General features: G+C 37.4%; 1 protein-coding gene across 1 annotated transcript in view; it reads left to right on the forward strand.

Annotated features, from left to right (window-relative positions):
* Positions 1 to 610: 610 nt before the first annotated feature.
* Positions 611 to 21,217, forward strand: part of KCNJ3 (potassium inwardly rectifying channel subfamily J member 3) — a 114,242-nt gene continuing 93,635 nt past the window's right edge. Inside the window, exons 1-3 of the mRNA XM_034425303.3 lie at positions 611 to 945; positions 2,071 to 2,811; positions 8,162 to 8,378. Coding sequence (XP_034281194.1) covers positions 2,128 to 2,811; positions 8,162 to 8,378 — 901 coding nt within the window. The 5' untranslated portion in view covers positions 611 to 945; positions 2,071 to 2,127. The remainder of the gene's footprint in view (positions 946 to 2,070; positions 2,812 to 8,161; positions 8,379 to 21,217) is intronic.

Raw genomic sequence — 21,217 nt, forward strand, 5'->3', positions numbered from 1 at the left:
CCGTTCATCTTTTTTTTTCTTTCTCATTACCTGTGGCGGAAGTGAGGATCTATTTGCCAACTTTGTTTCCTTTCCATTCTAGATCTCACAGACCATATCTCATTCAGCACTCTCTTCTGAGCAAACAGTGCCAGGGATTGGCTATTAGTACAATTAAATTAACTGCATTTAGTGGGGTAGATAAGAGGTATTATGCAATTTCAGAGGGACAGGTGAGCAGGATTCTTTTATGATTTGAAGCTGGGCAGCAGCTGCAGCTTGCTATTAGAATTTGCAGCATTCCCCCCCCCCTTTAATGGAATTAGGGAAAAGACTATTTTCTCAGGCATTAAAAAACAAAACCCAAGTGGCAGAATCTGTTTTTAAGGCAACATTTGACTTTTACCCACACCCACTCAAATTATTTCATCGGGCTAATTCTTTTACGATGAAAGCCCCAGAGGGCATCCGTTAGTTTTGTTTGTTGTTGTTTTTGAAAGCTTAGATGCTGTAATACTAGAGCTGGCACATTCTCCTCCTTAGTGACAGCAGCTGTCGCTATATGTGGGGGGGTTGGCGATGCTTGAAGAAGAAGAAGAAGGGGGAAAAAAACCTGTGTGTACAACCGAGGGGCTTGCACGGCTCATTGGCTCTGTGGTAGCGGTACCCTTTGTCGCCGCCGTCGCCTTTGGCGTTGGAGAGCGAAATGGAGGTGCAAAATCAGGCGGGGTGTGGGAAAAGAAAACGAGGGACAGGCGGGGCTGAAACATAAGGTCTGCAGATCACCGCATGCATTAACTCAACACCCGGCGCCTGAGCCGCCTTCAGCTGCCGCTGTTCCCGCCTCGCTACAGCGCCCAACCAGCGTCGTCAACTCCCGCCTCCCGCTTATAGCATGAGGAGGAGAAAAATTGCCCCGAGAGCGCCATCCCCCTCGGGCTGAAGAGCAGAGAGCACAGAAGCAAGGTGGATTACATGCCTGCATTTCTCTAGTTCTCAATTTCGGAGGAAGGGGGGAAAAAATAACAACAAACCAAAACAACAAAAACCGGGGAGGGAAAGGGAGAAAGAATTGCCAAGCCTGTTCAGGAAGGATCTTTCTTTCTTTCTCTCTCTCTCTCTCCCCTCCCTCAGTTTCTGGCTTGTCGCCCGGGGATCGAACTGCCCTTGGAGATTTATTAGCAGCAAAAGAAGCCACGGGATATGGCAATCCGTGGAAGAGCCATGGCTGTCCCCCGCCTTGGTTGAAAGGCAGGCTTAAGGAGACCCCCCCACACACGCACGCCTTCTCCCGGAGCCCGCCAGGGGCCAGCCGCGCCAATGCCAACCCGCACCCGCCGAGCAAGTCCTCGGGCGGAATGAGGCAGCCGCTCGCCGCCCAAGGTTGAAGCTGTGGCGGCGGCTTTTCCTCCGCTCGGGGGGCTCCTTCGCATCTTCCTGCTGCTGCTGCTGCTGCTGTCAAAGGAGGGCGCCGGCGGTTAGGCGCGAAGCCGGCTGGCTAGGAGGCATGAAGGGCGCTACGGTGGAGCCGGCGCTGTAATTGGCCGCTGGGCTGGCTCTTCTTTTGGGCTTCTTGGCAGGAGAAAGGGAGCGCCGGCGAGCTCTGCCCAACGATGCCTTTGTGCGATGCCCGCTCCTCGCTGAGGAGAGGAATCGGCGCCCGAAGGCGGCTGCTGCCCGTCTGACCGACTGCGGCTACTTTGCGCGGCGACCAGCCTTCTTTTCTTTTCTCTCCTCTCCTCTCCTCTCCTCCGGGCCACCTTTCTGAACTTCCAGGGATGGCCGATTGAAGTGCCAGGGAAGGTAACGCCGAAAATGGGGCTTCTCTAACGCGGGCTCGTCCTGGGTCCGAGTGGAAAGGAAGGAGCATCCCGGAAGGCTTACCCTCTCGAGCAAAAGGCAAGCAGGCTGGTGGCCCCGAAGAACCAGGCGAATTTTGAAAACCGGGGAGGTGGGGGGAGCTCCAAAGTTAAAGAGGGAAGGGGAGAAGGGGGGGGAGGGAAGAGAGAGAACAGAAGGCAGGGGAAGGGTTAGAAAGGAAGGGGAAAGGTGAAGCAGAGTATCCCATTTCTCACCTCTGGCACACTGCAGGTTGGAGACTCTGGCTGCCTTCTTGGTCTTGGAGACCCTGGCCGCCCTCTTGGTATTATGTCTGCACTTCGAAGGAAATTTGGGGACGATTATCAAGTAGTGACCACCTCGTCCAGTGGGTCAGGCTTCCACCAGCAGCAAGAAAAAGTGCCCCACAAGAAAAAGCGCCAGAGGTTTGTGGACAAGAATGGCAGGTGTAACGTGCAGCATGGCAACCTGGGCAGCGAGACGAGCCGCTATCTGTCGGACTTGTTCACCACCTTGGTGGACCTCAAGTGGCGCTGGAACCTTTTCATCTTTATCCTCACCTACACTGTGGCCTGGCTTTTCATGGCCTCCATGTGGTGGGTCATCGCCTACATGCGGGGTGACTTGAACAAAGCCCACGATGAGAAATATACCCCGTGTGTTGCCAATGTCTACAACTTCCCCTCTGCCTTCCTTTTCTTCATAGAGACAGAGGCTACTATTGGGTATGGCTACAGATACATTACAGACAAATGCCCGGAGGGCATCATCCTCTTTCTTTTCCAGTCCATCTTGGGCTCCATTGTGGATGCTTTTCTTATAGGCTGTATGTTTATCAAGATGTCCCAACCTAAAAAACGGGCGGAGACACTGATGTTTAGCGAACATGCTGCCATATCCATGAGGGATGGCAAACTCACCCTCATGTTCAGGGTGGGCAACCTTCGCAACAGCCACATGGTCTCTGCACAAATCCGCTGCAAACTTCTCAAAGTAAGTTCAAGCTTTCTTGCCTTCAGTTCTAATTATATTGACTATTCATCTTTTCTTTATGTTTGTTTTCCAGTTTAAAGGTGTATGGTTTCATACCGTTCTTAACAGGATTTCACTTAAACTACATACAGGACATGTTTTTTTAACTGCCACCACATTTTAAAGGTTTTTTTAAAAATTAAAAAATAGAAATGTTAAAAGACACAAGTGAATAAGCTAGGATAGTTGTCAGGAACACTACAAAATTCCATGACAGAGGCAGGATGCAAAGACAAGTTTGATTTTCTTCCCTATATTTTTTTTGAGAACTGAGCATATTTCTTGTGCTTAGTTTTATATTTTCATAGTATTTGCATAGCTATTTCCTATAAGGCAATGTTTCCCGATGCGCATCTTTATATGATTCATTTTTCCTTAATCTGTTGCATTGTTTCTCCTCTATTTTCCTTTTTAAAATCATGGTTTCCTGCATCTGTGGCTAAGTTCCGTTCTTTTTCATTACAGTAGCAGCTCCTCAAACTGCTAATGAATTGAAGTTAATTTTTTTATGTAGTCCCCAGCCTTTAAATTAAAACTTTCTCCATATTTCTGGTTTCTGAATTATAGCCTGAAGTACAATCATTTCACCAGCACAAGTTGTCTTTTTAAATTCTTGATTAAACCACTTGTACTTATTTCTTTTTGTGAAATTCTGTTTAACAGTACTATTCATCTCCTTTTGTAAATAAAAGGGAAAAATCATTGCCTTCAAGATGTACAGATTGGTGCTGTTTAAATGAACATGACTTTTTAAGGTTCAGTTATTCCATTGGAAATATTGATCATGAAGTGTGTAGGCAGTATGACTGAAGTACTTAATTCTTTTAAGTTCTGTACATTACATATATTTCTTAAGGTTCAGTATAGTGATGTCATGACCTTATATTTCTTTCAAGAGCCAGAAAGTTTTAAGTTTAAACATTATTTTGACTGCCGAGATAAACTTGATTCTTAGTCCAAATGTGATCAAATGGTATAGTCTCCGGAGTGGCTATTATGTACAGTTTATTTAAAGTGCTGTACAGATCTATTACTATCACCTGTTGAAACTTGTGTTATAGGTCATAGGTATAACCGTTTAAAAGTAAAATGTTTCAGCAAGGCCAGTTCATGCTTCAGCTTTGCTGAAACACAATGCTGCCTTATCTCCTGGTTGTGAGGACAACTCTGTGGGTTGACATGCTCCTCCTTCCTGCTGATATATAGGAGATAAATTCTTCTCTTACTCTGAAACACCAGACTGCGTTTTGCAATTATGCCAGCTTCAAACTGCTTTAGACTATATATGGTTAATGTTAACACTGGTGGATATACTGCTGTGGAAAAAGAGTTTAAACTAACAAAAACCACGAATTTGCATTGCAGTTTTGTCATATAGATTATTTTTAATTATTTAATTATTTTGTCATATTTATTATTATAGTATGAAAAATACATTGAGGGGAACCTGGTGTTTCCTCTTTCTTGTTATTACTGTAGTTTTTCTGATTTTTGAAGACCATTGTACTGGAAGATTCTTTTTATAAGCCAAAATACTGTCTTATACAGAGAAACTCCCTTAGAAATCATAAGAATTCTGGTTGAGACTTACTACATTGTTACTATTTTAAATTAGGGCAAATTCTTTGACTTCATTAACTTAATTAAGATTGTATTATATATTCAGCTAGGATGTCTGGTCCTTTTTTCTTGAGTGAGATATTTAGGAGTTTCTTTTCTGATAATTAACTTATGGTGAATAATGATATACTGAGCTGGAAGTCATTAATTTACAATGTATGCTTTGTGATAAACGGTAGTTTAGTCAAGAACTCATACAGTTAGCAAAGTTTCCCTTATATTTTTCTGAATAAAGGTAAATTATTATTTTGAGAAATTAACGATATTTGTATTTCTCACCTATACTCCAATATATTTAATGATAGCATAAATTGCTTCTTGTCACAACAGAATGAGGTTCATAAATTAATATACTCTGTTGTCCTTTGTTTTACAATATTTGCTTATAGAATTTTTAGATATTTTATTATAAATTTTATATAAGGAAATCCCACTAATGTGCATAGTAGCCATCACCACTAATTTTATCAGTACTTTTAATTTAAAATGGTATCATAAATGATACGTGAAATATCCTTGTTAGTATTCATCTAGTGATTAGATTCTAATTTTTTTCAGGGCACCAATATATGCACCGTGGAATGGACTTTCTTTATTAGGTTATAACAACTAATTATAAAAACAGATTGCAGTATTTATCCCAGCCCTAAATTTAAATTGATTATTTTCCCCCAGATCAAATTTGCATTGTACATTAATTGCTCTACTGGTTTATACATTATAAAGTTGATCTTTTCTATAACTTTTGACATAACTTTACATGTGATTTATTTGATTGAGTAAATGAGGTGGCAAATGTGATCAGTTATATAGGAGAATGTTGTACCCTACAGATCTATAAAATGTATATGCATCGTTTAAATAGTATCACATTTAAATTTATCTTTTAAAAAGTCTCTGTGTGTTCTCTTATGCTGTTATGTAACCAAGGAAAGATACAGATTTAGTCGCAAAGCATTATGAATGAGTAATGACATAATGTACTGCCTCTATTTTATATAATGCAGTTAGAAAATGTAAAGTATATTCCTTAACATGAAGCAGCACGTGCATAAAATGACTTGCTTGCTATCTGTGAATGCTGAACTACTCCTATAGTACAGCATACCAATTCAGAAAAATAATTACGGATGACAATTGGGGTATCAAAGCTAATTTCATAATATGTGGCTGACTTTTGGCAAGAGGAAAGTCTAGATCTGAAAAAAAATATGGGAAATTTATTCGGGGTGGGTGAGGCTTACAAGGAATTTATGATGTGTGTATAGGTAGTCCTCTGAGCAGTCACTAACTGAACTGTTGTAAGTAAAGTTACAACAGCACTGAAAAAAGTGACTTATGACCATTTTTCATAGTTTACAACCTTTGTGACATCCCCATGATCATGTGATCAAAATTCAGATGCTTGGCAACTGGTTCATACTTATGACCATTGCCGTGTCCCAAGGTCATGTGGTCACTTTTTGTAACCTTTTGACAAGCAAATTCAGAGGGGAAGCCTGATTCACTTAACAATCGGGTTGCTAACTTGTCAAGTGATTCACTTAACAACCGTGGTAAGAAAGGTTGTAAGATGGGGCAAAACCTATCTCTCTCCATATTTATTTGTAAATAAATATATGGAGAGAGATAAGACAATGGGAATAGCTTTTCCTTTAATTATAACACATTTCTGTTTTCTAAAGTTTGAATACAGTGTTTCATTCAAAGCTGTGTCTAATAGTTCCAGCAACTTTTCATCTATAAAGAATACTGGGTAATTCTTATTCCAGGAGTAGATAATTTTGTCTTCTGGATGTCAGAATGCAGATTTACAGCCTACGTTGATGAGATATGGTTTAAGTTATCCTTCCAAAATTGTGGTGTCCTCCAGATGTGTAGATTTTAGTTCTCAGGATTATGAACTATGGTCATGTTGACTAAGGAATTTTGGAAATTTTAGAGTCATACAGTTTAAAGGTGCCCAGGTTGGAAAAGACTATTCTAGAACATTTGCCTTGTGGAAAACAGTTCTGTACAAACCTATTCACCTTATTGACTTAGATATGTATTATGGTAAGGCAGCTGCCATTCATTTCTTTGAAGCTTTGTATTTACAATTTTTTTAAAAGAGAAAACAAAGTACTGACCTTTAATGTCTTTTGGCTTTAATGTCTTTAAGTGCTGAAAACAATTCAGTATGGAAAAGACTGAATGAATAAAAAGAAAAGATTTTTCAGAACTAGCTAATATTACAAAATTAAGAGCTTTGAACTAATTTTAACATAATGTCTTCTATTTCATGTTTTTTGAATCTATCTCTTGGTTAACAGTATCAGTTTACAGATTAATAATAGATAGTAATTTCCAGGCTGTTATTCTTACTAAATAGTGATATCAGAAGCAATAAAACTAATCAAAATAAAATAAGTATCAGAATGAATAGCGAAATGCACCGTGATGACAAGTTATGATAACATGTGTTGTATAGCAGATAAATTAATTTACCAGTCCTTTGACAAGCTATCCATGATGATCTTACCTGCCTCAGTTGATTGTTATGGTACTCAGGTGGTTTTTCTGAGTAAGACAAGTTAACCTAATATATAATTTATTTTTTTAAAATTTGATTTATATGCCGCCCTTCTCCGGAGACTCAGGCCAGCTTACAATGCGTTAAGCATAATGTATGAAGAAATCATGGAACAATGTTTCAGCCTGAAAAACTTCAGTGATAACTCTTAGATTGCATTACATTATTTTTTACATATCCTAAGTTTTTTAAATATAGTATTAAAATTGCTATTTTCATAATTTTGTTTAGAAAAAGAGATTTAAAAAATGTAACAATTCTGTATATTTTGGAACAACCTTATATTCTGTTCCTCTTAATGAGAAAGGTACATTTTTTCTCTAACTTCAGGCCAAATATCATTCATCATAGGCCATTCTGTGATACTCATTTCCTATGAAATGCAGATTGAAAACAAAATGTATTAACAGCAAAATTCTAAAGATGCACATAATTTCTTTTTTATTACATTAAGCGAGTCCAATTAAGAAATAGCTGTATTTTAGCAGAGGTTCATAGACAATTGTCATTTTGGCAATTATTTTTAATTGATGCAGACTTCAATATGGTTAGATATTAATAGGACATTAATCTTTAATAACCCCTACCATTAATTTCAAGTGTTCTCTACTGTAGGCATGCCTAAAGCTTCAGTCCTATATATATATACCTGGGCTTCTGTACATATACTTGAGTATAATATATTACAGTATATTAGTTCATTGACACAGGTGCTGAGGATTTGAAGAGAACTTGACCCAAATGGCAGTTTAATTAAGTAAAGAGTAGAATAATCAATTTTTGTGCGAGTTTCCTTTGGAAGACAATTGAATTTTTATAAATATTTTTGAGGCCTCCAGAAAGGAATACCATTTGCACAAAGTGCTGTTTGCATGAAACCATGTAAAAGAAATTATCTCCTACCAGTAGTAGTAAGAAGATACTGGGAGAGCTTTTGCCTTCCTTCTTTTTTTTCTATAAAATAACTTTGTGCCTAAACAGTTTGCTTGGAATTTGACTTGGACGATTCATGGTGAAAAGTACTGTATGGCTATCACCTATTGTCATATTGTTTTGAAAATAACTATACTAGTTTATTACTTCTCTTTCTTTCTTTTTCTTTCTTCATGTTTGCTATAGTCTCGGCAAACTCCGGAAGGTGAATTTCTGCCCCTCGATCAACTTGAACTGGATGTAGGTTTTAGCACAGGCGCGGATCAACTTTTTCTTGTGTCACCACTTACAATCTGCCATGTGATTGATTCAAAAAGCCCCTTCTATGACCTTTCTCAGCGAAGCATGCAAACTGAACAGTTTGAGATTGTTGTCATCCTAGAGGGTATTGTGGAGACAACTGGTGAGTACAGTCATTTCATAGCTAATGAAATCATATATTTTGTTTCTGCCATACACACCAAAAGAGTAATATTAATTAATAAAATCTAGGAAGGTCATTTGTGGATACAGTAAATACAGTCAGTAGCAATACTGAACATTTGGAAAATGTTTAAGAGAATCTGTGTCTGGATATTTAAGAAATAATGAGTGCTGCTGTTGAAACATTGTTTGAATTGTTATAGGTTGTATTTCTCCCAAATATCTTGAATTGCTGTTGTACCTTATAATCTTTTTGATATTAAACATACATTAAGAAATCACAGGGACATTTAAGTTGATTCACATTATATGCAGGTGAGATTTGTCTGTCTGCCAAAATCCTACAGAGGTTATGAAACTAGGAGTGTGGTATTTCTTGTCTGAGAGTTCTTTCTTGAATATAATAATAATTTACCAATAAAGCTGAGGAGGAAAGCATGCAGTGCTGTAATATATAACACTAAACTGAAGAAAAACCATGTCATTAAAAATACCTGGTTGGAAATGAATTCAGCTGATCTTTGTAGTGTGAGATCATTCTTCTGAAATGTTTGCCTTTCTCTTGTCTCCCTCCACCCCCCCAATCCTGAAAAAGGCAAACAAAGAGGATTTGGTGTATATATATTTTCTTTATAGTTGACTTTGGTGAAGTTAATGGGCACAAAACCTCAATTATCTGTAAGCATTAACTAGTGTCTTCCCTGTTTCAATGATGCATGGAGCAAAAGTGTATTCTAGTCAATATTTTGGCTGTTCCCAATATTTAATAAAATGACCATACATGACCACTTCTACAACTTGATAAATATTTTGCTCTGCCTTAAGAACGCCTAGTTATCTTCTAATTCTTCTTAATCCCACTCTCCACTCCCAGGTTCTGCTATACGCTTGCCCTATTTTTTCTTGCATTGTTATGCTTATGTTGGCAGAATAAACGTGAATATCTTCACTTTGACGGTACCTCTGTTTCCCCAACCCCATCCCCCATATGTGAGAAGCTCAGCACTGTGAGAACATTAGAACTGTTTAGTGTGTTTTACTTACTCATTTGGAATATTTACGTGGCTGCTCATCTTAAGTGAATAAGTCTTTAGATAGTTAACAATAGTACAAAAACTAGCATAAAATTAGAACAGAAAATACAATGAAAAGCAATCATAACAAAATAAGCCAAGGGATCAAGCAGTTCACTGTCCTGGAAACTTGCACATCAGGCTCCACTAGCAACCTGGTCCTAACACCTGAAGATAAACCTCAGATTTTCATGGCCTTCTGGAAGGTCAGCAGAATTGCACCTATTCGGAACTCCTTCCATTTCCTCCCAGGGCAAGGCTGTTCCACAGGGCAACTACCACAATAGATCTTACAAAATGATCCTGTTTCACAGAAGAGACCTAGAGCACGCCTTCCTGTCAGATCTGCAGGGATTCACACCCAGCAGTCCTCACACCCTCCTCCTCACTTACCGATCTCCGTGTTTTTCGCTGTGCCCTCAAAACCTTGTTGTTCCGCCAGGCTGGGCTATCAGTGTAAAGATTTTAATTGGTTTTAAATATGGGATTTTAAATTTGGGGGTTTTATAATTGAGCCAATTATTTAATAATTTTAATTTTTAATTTTTTTCTGTTTTTGTGCTTTTAATCAGGCTGTACACCGCCCTGAGTCCTTCGGGAGAAGGGCGGTATAGAAATAAAATAAATAAATAAATAAAAAATAAATACATTTCAAAGATCTCTGGAGCTTGGGTTAGGAAAGCAGAAGTGGTTGCTTTCTCATGTGGTCATTGGGGTGATTCAAGAAGCAGCCACCATTTTTGAACTGTTCCTACAGTTATTCTGTTGGGGAGCAGGCTAAGAAAAGTGTGTGAAGAGATTGTGTGACTGTGATCCACATGGATAACACTACCCTTATTTGGTTGAATTATTTGTCATTAAGTATAATTATCTAAGGCTCGTACTACTAAGTAAGAATAGGCTTGGTGCTCTATCAATGCATCAAGTACTTTTCCATAGAATTTGTAATTAAGCTTGTTACGTCCGGACGGCAAGCACGAGCGGCCAATAGAGCAGCCAATTGGTCCATGTGCCGGCAGGGAGCCGGCGGGAAATTGGTGGCTCCTGATTGGCCCAGCTTCTGACAGCTGAGTATAAAAGAGCTGTCAGTGCCTCAAACGCTGCTCACTCTCCATGGTAGTTAGCTAACCAGAGTGAGTCACTGTTAGCTGTTATTGTTAGCCAATAAACATGTTGTGAAGTGTTTATCCTGCCTCGCCTCCCTTCTTTAGCCTTTGTTCCGTGAATAGAACAAAGCTGGTCAGAATTTTTTAAAATTTGTTATTTAAATCTATTATAGCTGCCCAACTACAATGATTATGAAGTTGGCATTGGAGGCATCCAGATTGTTGGTGCTACATGTCATCCTTAGTGTTTACTTGTAAGGGATGGCTTAACAACATGGCAGGCTTTTTCAGGTAATCATAAACTAGGACATTCAATAACTTGTCCAGGAACAAATCTTTACTGTAGTTTATGACTTATAGGTGTTCCAGGACTTATAGGTATTACAGCCACTTGATAATCATTAAATAATGCAAGGTTGATCCAGAATGTATAATTTCTGATTCAGATTCAATGCCCTCTTTATAACTCGCTGCTCTCTCTGTCAATTATTAGTATCCATTGCTTATTTATATTTTCCACATTTATGCTCTGAGAATTTCTTCTCACTATCAGAATCCTTAATCCTTTCCATCCTTAATTCTCTCCTGCACAATCAATATGGTACAAGGCACTGATGCTTTTAGGGTGATTTATTTGGCTAGGCCACTTTAACGAAGTACTGTACACAGTTCACAATGCAAGCATTGGATTACTGAGTGATAGCATATCATTTCCTAGGGAGGAGGTATTCCTATGTGGATACAGCTGCATAGACTGTGCCTCTATAGCTTCCTATGAAAGGAGGAGAAGATTGGGGGATGAAAGCATTAAATCTATCATTAACCTGAAGTTTCCCTCAATGCCCACATTAAACCGAAGCTGCTCTCAGTATCTAGGCAGACCCAATTTAAAGCAGTCAACATGAAGAGAGTGCTATCCTGTCCCAGTTCTTCCTGTATTTCATCAAACATTTCTTTTTATTGTACTATCAAGGCATTCTCATTTGATCTCAGTTCTTGCATTAAGAATTGGAACTCAGTTTTTTAATTTTGTACCAGTCACTCACCTGATTGGAAACCATAAATTTCAAACTTAGTATACTTCTTTACCGAATCTTCAAGGTGGATGTCTCATATCTAGCAAAATTTATGCACGTGTCTAAGTCTCCGGCTGAAATCTGTAAGTTGTCTCTTCATCGAGAATCCCTCTTTGGCCAGGATGGTAGAGAAATCATCAGGTTGTAGTGACACCTGCTTCTCTGTTTGAGGCATGGAAACAGTACATGTGTTCATCAGTCTATCATATCAACTAGTAGCTATTCCTCCCTAATAATCATTGAATATAACATTGTTAGGTTCCCCAAGACATTAGCTTCATAGACATTTGAACAGGTTAGCTAGGAATTAATCTTTGTTATATTTTAGGAACACTGCTATTTACAAACAGTTTAGATTCACTAAATTCATAACAATTACTCAGAGGAATAACACTTATCCACTTTTATTTCTACACATCTAGCACCCTTTCACTGCCTCCGTGCAGTGGATTGTCTACTTTTTGTTCTCACAATCAGATTTCAGTAGCAGTTACAAGTCTACATCTTCCATATTCTTGCTCTGAGATTTTCTTGTCACTAACAATCTCCTGGAAGCTGACTCTGTTATAGTGACCATCTCAGACAGGTTATTGGCTGTAGCAGGCTTTTAAATCATCCTGAAAATGTTATAGTTGGATCCACTGGTAATTACATCAATATAAGTGGACACAATATTATAACTGTGCCATCAGTAAAGACTAGAACAGGGATCTTATTACAGCCATAGATAGAAATTGAAGTAGGAAGCCATTTAAATAGCTGAAGTACAAATAGAGAAAAACTGGACTTTGAGACATAACATAGACCTCATCTGAAAGCTTTGGTGAGACACACCAAAGAAGCATTTCTTTCTACATGTATTGCATTCACATATTTTCCCTAGTGGAGCTGTTGAAAATGAAACTAATTCAGATCTCTCTTCTCCTGAATCCAAACTGTGAACTACAGTAGCCAGCTGTGAAACTTGTAATGAATATTTTGTGAGTAAAATATCTTGCATCCAAGTTGACTGGGTGCATGTGCACGACAGTTACAAAGCGAATTACAATGATGTTTTAGGATTATTATATGATTCTCAAACAAATGGAAAGTTTGCTTAGATAGTGCTATTTACCACTCATCTTTCAGCCTCACCAGGTAGATCTGAGCAAGAACCAATACCACAAGAAGGGCAAGACTGTTTTCATTGAGAGTGCTACAATAAGACAATCTTGCAGGTCTGATTGTCTATGCCCATGATGGCGAACCTATGGCACGCGTGCCACAGGTGGCACGCATAGCCATATCAGTGGGCACGCCAGCTCAGCTCTGGCGCGCATGTGCGTGCCGGCCACCTGATTTTCAGGCCTTTTGGGCCCACCAGAAGTAGGGAAACAGGCAGTTTTCTGCCTCCGGAGGGCCTGTGGGGAAGGCTGTTTTCGCCCTCCCCAGATGCATAGTGAGGATCTGGAGCCAGGTGACAAAGAAAAACTGTCCAGGAGCAAGGGGAGAGGGGGGGTTGGGCGCGAATGCGCAGGGTGGGGCGCTTAGAATTATGGGTGTGGGCACGCGCGTGCGTGAACCTCCCCCTCCCCCCCTTCCTGGCACGCAATGGCAAAAAGGTTAGCCATCACTGGTCTATGCCTTCTCCCCTTCTGCTTGTTTTAAGCCTACTGTGTGTTCTTATCATTGCTTTGGTAACAGATCTGCCTATCTTTATCAAGGTCATCTTATTCTTTACACTATCCTCTGATTTCTGCTCAGCACGGTTCTTAGTTCCAAGCCAAAGATTATCTGTTATTTCCTTAGTGCTGTCATAAATGTCTCTCTGATATTACCTGGTAACAGGTAATACTGCAAGGAGAATTAGCTGTGATGGGAGCCAATCTTTGCTGTGAAAGAAAAAAGTAAAGCCAAGAATCACACCTGTCTAATGCACTGTCAGACAAAACACTAAAGAATGTGCTGGGAACAAGAGCCTTAATCTGTTCTGAGAAAGATCTGTTGGGTTTGTTGGGAATGCTTCAGGATTTGGCCTAGGAATATAGCATATGATTTCAAGAATTCTGTTTGCATTGCAGAGCTCAGAAATCCATTCTAAATTACAGTGCACATTGAAGTTGTTTCAGTTCAGTTGTCTAAATAGGCATGTCATGAGCAGTCATACATTGACCTGTGTATGTGCAACGTAGCTTTTGCTTGTTTCTTCTAAAGCAAACATGGTAATTGTGACAAAGTTATAATTCACACTTTAAGTATTGTTGACTTCTAACTCAGAAATTATTGTTTTACTGCTTTTATTTCATTGTTTGTATATATTATTTTTATTCTTGGGTTGTGAGCCACTCAGAATTTGGTTTAAAATGCTTAGGCATCTAACTTAGCACCATTTCTGAAGAATATGAAATGGGATAGGAAGATAATTTGCAACATATTTACTTTTTTAATCAACTGCAGGCAATTTTAAATCATGTAATAAACGTGCAAGGTGTTTCTGAGTGACATATTTTGCCTTATTCTGAGCATTGAAACAAAATTTAGCTGATTCAGGGTCATTTTGAGAGTTCCAACTATTTTGAGCATTGGATTGGATTTTGGTTTTGTAGCTTGTGTTTAGTTGCTTTTCCCCCCTTTTCAAACTGTTTCCAGTATAGCCAACACAGCAGCAGAGACCAATTATGATTCTGCTGTTATTAGTTTAATTTGGATGGTGTAATATGGGAGTGGAGTGTATAGAGGAAAGAAGAGGTTAAGACAAAAGAAGATTATTCGCTACTGCATGCCTACTAGCTTGCCTAGTATGCTACTGCTGGTTTTTTATTTATTATGGGAAAGTTAATAGCTCGTGTAGGTTGCTGAGTGCATTGCATGTGGGTTGTGTTTTGTTTAATTTTGTAGACAGATATGCAAATATGCATATGCTCTACTGTTGATGCAGTTGTGAAAATCTCAGCTCAAAGTTTGCTGTGCCAGTGCACTTTAGATATGGTGCTTCTGGCTTACCGAGTGGTATTTTAGGATGAATTTGAAAATGTAAAAGTGATGTCTGGGTTTTGGCTGCTTTGTTGATCTTTGAGATGTATATACAATCTTTGCAAGTTCTGGCTGCTGTTTTAAAGTTATCTGCGATTAAGAATTAAGACTTTCCCCATTTTTCCAGCATTTCAGCAACAAACTTTACAATAACTTTTGCTGTGCTTGTATCTTATACCTGGGGTGAAAAAGAACTGTGCCAAATCAATTGCTTAATTTTGCTAAGCAAGCAGGATGTCAGTGCCTTCAGAAAAATTGACCAAGGATTATTTTATTTTAAAAAATCAGAACTAAGAAAACCTCTTGTATAAATCTTTGTTTAAAATCCAGAATCAGTAAATCCATTATTAGGACAAGGGCTAGAAAGATTTATTGAGTCTTTGAAAATTAAACATTACAATATAAATTGCAATATGGAATAAATAATCTATTCTTGATCAAGAACTCCCAAATAAGACAGTAGAAGGAACTCTGGAATAATTGCAGATGCAATACCTTTCAGAGATTTCAATCTACATTGAGGTTTATTCTTTGAGAATGATTTAGAGCCTTACTTATTCAATTAATTATGTTTGTTAATATCACATTGTTAATTAGCAGGTCTTTAGTCTTTAGTAAGGTCTTTAGTAAGATGGTGTTCCTGGGTAGGACCATTTTACCTTCCCTTTTCTAGATGATCAGTTAGACAAGGACATTTTAAACTTAACACAAAATTAATTAAAAAAACATTTTAGACAGTAACACAATACTGGTCTGTGATGGTAATAAAAATTACTAACTACACAGTAATAGCATTCTCCCAAAGTATAAGAAGAAAGGGAAATACGCTACTAAACTTTAATAAAGAATCAAAGTCCATGCACATGAAGGAGAAAAGTAATATACATGATTAAACCTCACCTTTTTGCATAGCATCACTATATGTCATGTAAGAGATGTACTAATTGAAAGGGATATTAAAGACAGCAGCTGTTCTTCTCTAAATTGAAAAGATGTCTCTTTGTTCTCTCTAGTAAGGAGTTTCTAGGCCAGCATCTTCACCACTACACCAAACTTTTTATGGATATTTCTAAAGATTAAGTAAGTAAATTGATACTTACATATTCTGAAAAGTAAAACAGCTTTTTGACAAAATTTTAGCCCATATTTTCCAAACTCATATAAACCTAATGCCTCTGTTTCATTCTCAATGTCTTTTTAAAGTATTCCAATATGGAATTCAATGCATCAGTTATGATTAACTAATATAATAAAACAAAACCTGTTTTAAGTGGTCTCAGAGCAGAGTTACTTTGAGTAAAACTCATTATGAGGTTATTTTCTTTTTCATAAACTATTACTGCAGTGAGTTAACTTTGCAAACAATGGATCAATAAGTAATGAATAAAAATGCCACATCTCTTTCATTTGTGAAGAACTTCCTAAAGTAGTTTTTTTTTCCCATACTGGATGTTCTTATAAAGGGACTGATTCTTATAGTCTTTATTTAAAATATTCCCTGTAGTTAATATGTCAAAAATCAATAGAACAGATAAGAGTGTTTAACATTTAAAAAGTCTATCACAATTATCGTACTTTTCAGAGTATAAGGCACACTTCCCCCCCTCCCCTAAATAGGGTAGAAATGTTGGTGCATCTTATACACCAAATATAGCCATTTTTGGCCTCCTAAACCCCGCCCCATGCGTCCCATTTTTGCCAAAAACAGGCCTGTTTTTCGCAAAACCTGGACGCACAGAGGGTTTGGGAGGCCTGCAGAGTGCTCCTGGGGGCCAGGGAGAGCAAAACCCGAATGTGCGGAGGCCAAAAACTTTTTTTTTCTTGTTTTCCTCTTCGAAAACTTAGTGCATCTTATACTCCAGTGCGTCTTAAAGTCTGAAAAATACGGTAAATGGATATCCACTACCTGGCTACCTGACCTGAGACAGAGTCTTTAGAGCATGGATGTCCAATCTTTTGGCTTCCCTAGGCCTCTTTGAGTGAAGAGGAATTCTCTTTGGCCTCATATAAAATATATAATATAGTTTATATATATATATAAATATTGCTAAAAAGCACATAATAATGTTAAAAGGGGCTGCATTACTAGTTGTCCAGGGAGACATGCAACCTGTGGGCCATGGGTTGGACACACCTGTCATAGAGCAAATTTTACACAGTAGGCTTCTCACTAAAATGTATGCAAGATTCTCGCATCTTTCCTTTCCTCCTCCTAGAGATTGAGGCACTGAATTGCATTTAAAATCAGAAGTCAAATCTTTTTTTTTTAAATTCACACACACACCGCAGAAGTTCGTTTATTTCATTCACAGAGAAGGACCTCAAGATTGTTCCTCATTTCCCGATATTTTGAAAAGTGGTAACTTCACCATGCTTTTAGTTATTGGTTGATTTCAATTTTATTTATTTTAATTGCATTTTTAAACTATTTAAGATTTAACTGTTGTAAAACATTTGAGAATTTACTTATATAAATTTGAGAATTTATATAAGTAAAAGCTATAGAACTAATAAAAAAACAAAAAAAATGTGAACTGTATTGTACCCAGCAAACAAATGAACAAATAAGATGCCATCTTTTAAAAATATTTTGCTCAACTTTGTGCACTTTTATAGGATTGATATACTAGCAATGGATGCAATTTTTATCCATAAGAAGTACGGTACCTAAAAACATAAAAATAGAACACTTGCATTCTGCATTTATTTAAGGAAAGCTATTAATAGATTTCTTGTTATGAAAATATCTTGACTGTCTCACAATGGTTTCATGTAGAGGTTTCACATTTATTTTATTTTGTTTTGGAGTTAGAAGTATAGATAGAAGTATATAGGTTAACCATTCAGTGCTTCTTCTTTCAATTTCAGTATTCTGATGCATAGTAATGACTTTCAATAAATATTTTTTCAAAATATTACGATGTTAGTTTTGAAATAATGATAAATGAAAATTAATCTATAAAGCTTTAATCTAGGAATAGTAGAATCCTCAAATGTAGTTATAGTCTGAAATGATCAGCAGGTCTCATGTGACATTGTTAGAAGAGGTCATCCCTTTATTTATGAAATTAATGTCAATTTAAAATTGCAGCACTATTGTGCAAAACACTGATGAGGAACTGCTTATGAGAATTTATGGATTCTCAAAAAGAAACCTACAAGAAACACATTTGTAGAATAATATTTCTTAAAGCATTATTATTGTTAAGCAATAACATTTTTTTTTTCCAGAGTGGGTTCAGTTATCCTTCCTGACAAAGAATATGGCATCAAGAGTAGGACGTTTGAATGAGCTAGTCTGAATGAAAAAAAGAAAAGAAAACAATAGATTCATTGCAGATAGTTTTCTCTTGGATAACCCTTATCCCTTGTGTATCACAGGCTTCATGTTTGGTTGGGAAAAAGTCTACATCCAGTTATGGAAAGGTCAAGGAGCAAAAACAGAATCGGTGTATTTTCTATACACCATACTAAATAAGAAAAAGCTTAAGACTAATATCTTAACCCTCCCTTATCTCATAAAATGGCAGTTTTTAATATTTCCCTTGCTCTCCAGATTGTTGAAAAGCTGATATTGGCTGTACTAAGCAAAAGCTGACATGATGTGTATTTGGTAGATAATGTTAGATTCCTTGCCTTGAAATGTGTTCAGTTCTATTCAGTGTGCCTACTCTGCCTACTCATGGGCAACCACAGAACAGAGGCCATCTGGAAGTACTGAAAATACACACACTATCCTTATAGGGAATGCCACACTGGTCTCTGCTGCCACAATTTATTTGGCATATGCTCTTTTAGAGATATCATGCACAATCATTTTGATGATATTATGAGTTGTCTTTCTAAGTGGAATGCTTATTCAGGCAGGAGGCGGATGGATGGATATCGCATACACTAACTCTAAATATACATACATATGTACTTCTTACTCTGAGTAATGTTGCTCAAGCTAAAAAAAAGTCCCAAAGACTGTCCTTTTCATTGGCCCCTTACTAATCCTGTTGCCTCATAAACATGTTTTCAGTAGGCCCAGTGACAGGCTCTCCCTCTCCCTCCCTCCTATTCTCAGGAGACTTGTCCAGCAATGTACTCTTTCTATCCTGTTTCTTCAAAGTTCATCTTTTGATTCCATACAGGAAGAATCATTGCCTGCATGATTCAGATCTTTATAGATATTGATAGTTCTAGGTATTAATGAAGGCTTTTTCAAGCCCTTCATTAATACCTTGCCAAGTGCTAGTCTACTGCTTATTTCTTGATTGCTTGTCCTTTGCTAAATAAATATATCCTAAAAGGCAGATCCATCAGTTTAGTATCTTCACTGTCAATTCTAAGGTTATTGCTATATCTTTTATCATTAATTTAGTATTGTTTATAGAGGAAAGGAATTAAAATAAAGGCTTATAATAAGTGTGTGATTTCACCTAGTTATTCTTTTTTTTTTGACTGCTTTATACGTTTATTTTTTTATATCATGTTGTAAATTGGTTTTATGATTGTTTGCACCCAGAAACACCTGTTTGTTATGAGTGGCCATATAAATTGAATACATAAATAAATGCTGCAATGGCATGGGAAGAGCAATTTGCCTGGAAATGCAACCAAGTGGGAGGCAATCTCCACATTTCATTCTCTACTTGGTCCCAAACGCAACTTCTGGAAGAATCTTCGGCCAGTATTTATTTGCTGATTAATTTGTATGATGGTTAAACAGTGTTAATAAAACAAGAGGCACAAAGAATAAAAATGTATTTATGTTTGAACAGAAATTAATATATTCAAAATAAGAAAAGATTACTATATTTCTGTTAATATAACATATTCAGGATTGGATTTGTCATTGAATAAAAGTGGGATGAAGTTGAAAACTGATCATAAAAACAAACCAATAGTCATGATATTTTTTTCAAGCTAAGCTAGATATAATAGTGGTTTAAATTTCTGCCCTTAGTTGTTTTTCTTAATTAACAGTATGTTGATAACCAATACTTGTGAGTATTAGAGTTGCTTTAAGTGTTTTAATTTAATACCTAATTAGTAAAAGATGCTTAAGAAGAACTACAAAGGGTTTGACGTATCTTGCCATGCTGTGATTAGGAAAGGTTAATGGAAGTAATGCAAGGAGATGCACAAATTGACAGTTAAATATAGAAGAATGTGTAATCCCAAATTTTACAATTTTTATGGAAAAAGAATGATCCACAATAATATGAATCAAAGTAATGGAGATTCAAATTGAAGTTTATTTATTAAAATACCCTAAAATAGTTACCATTGGGCCCCCAGGCAAACTGACTGAAAGACTATAGATTAACAGGGTTACAGATAGTTTTTGCTTAGTGATCACAATTGGGATCAGCAGCTCCATTGTTAAGTGATGCGACCACTAAGCGAAGCATCACGTGACCTTGACAATCTTATGACATATTAAGCAACTCACCATGATCATTAAGCGAGATATCATATGACCTTGACTTGTGTTTTTACTGCTACCTCTGCTTATTGGAAGTTGATTGGGAAGCTCCTAAATGTTTGGGGAGTTTATAAATGCAAGGGCCAGTCACAAGGTTATGTTTTTATTTGCATTATCACAGCTTCAAACAATTGTTAAACATGGCAGTTGTTAAGCAAATTACATATAGCGGATAGAAAGATCCATCAAAAGATATAAAAATTACATTTGTATAGACATGAAATGTCCCAACTGTACCTTGATAACAAAGTGATCACCAAAATCCTGACCTTGATGTTGGTTCCATAGTCTGGCCATCATCTCATCATCCCTTTTATGATACCTTTTGCCTGGCACCTACCTACTTTCCTTCCTTCCTTCCTCCCTCCCTCCCTCCCTTAGGGTCTCTTTAGACTGATTTACAGTATTAAAGGATGCCCTGAACCCAGCAACTGTCTTAGTTCTATGCAATTTTCTACAGACACATATAACCTGACTGAAACATAAAAATGAAAGTTTTATTTAAGAAAATCTACTTTTAAATAAATTATATTTTAAATTCCACATAATGTATATGAGCTAGACAGTGATTTTGAATGGAAGGGGGCTGGTTTTATAATTAAGACCTCAGCCCTTATCCTGGAGCATGTCAAATTACTCTGCTGAAATTTGGTATTGATATTTGGCTGTTTATGTTTTTGTTGTTGCTAATTGGGGAAATTTAAAAGTTCAAAGTAGAAATGTTAAGCTTATCGGTGTAGCAGAAGAAAAGGCAGAGCCTGGGGGTGGAGTCAAGAGAGGAATCAGTCTGGAATCATTATGTCCCTACAAGCAATCCACATCCACGCCCCCCCCCTTGAATTTAGTTGGTCCTTATCTAATGCCATCTTAGTGCTATTAGTTGACTAGATTCTTCTATATATCTTGAGCAATAAATCTTAACTTAGCATGTGGTCCTGAACTCTTCTTGCCTGATGTTATGAAGCTTAACATTCATTCCAAACCTTTAACTTTTCAAAACCTGAGAAAGGTGTGCAAAACCCCAAAAAGATATCCCAAATGTTCATGTTGACCCCAGGAACATCACTGGATCACTATTG

This window comes from Pantherophis guttatus, chromosome 1 (genome assembly GCF_059756535.1).
Source record: "Pantherophis guttatus breed Tessera chromosome 1, ASM5975653v1, whole genome shotgun sequence".
Classification (NCBI taxonomy): Eukaryota; Metazoa; Chordata; class Lepidosauria; order Squamata; family Colubridae; genus Pantherophis; species Pantherophis guttatus.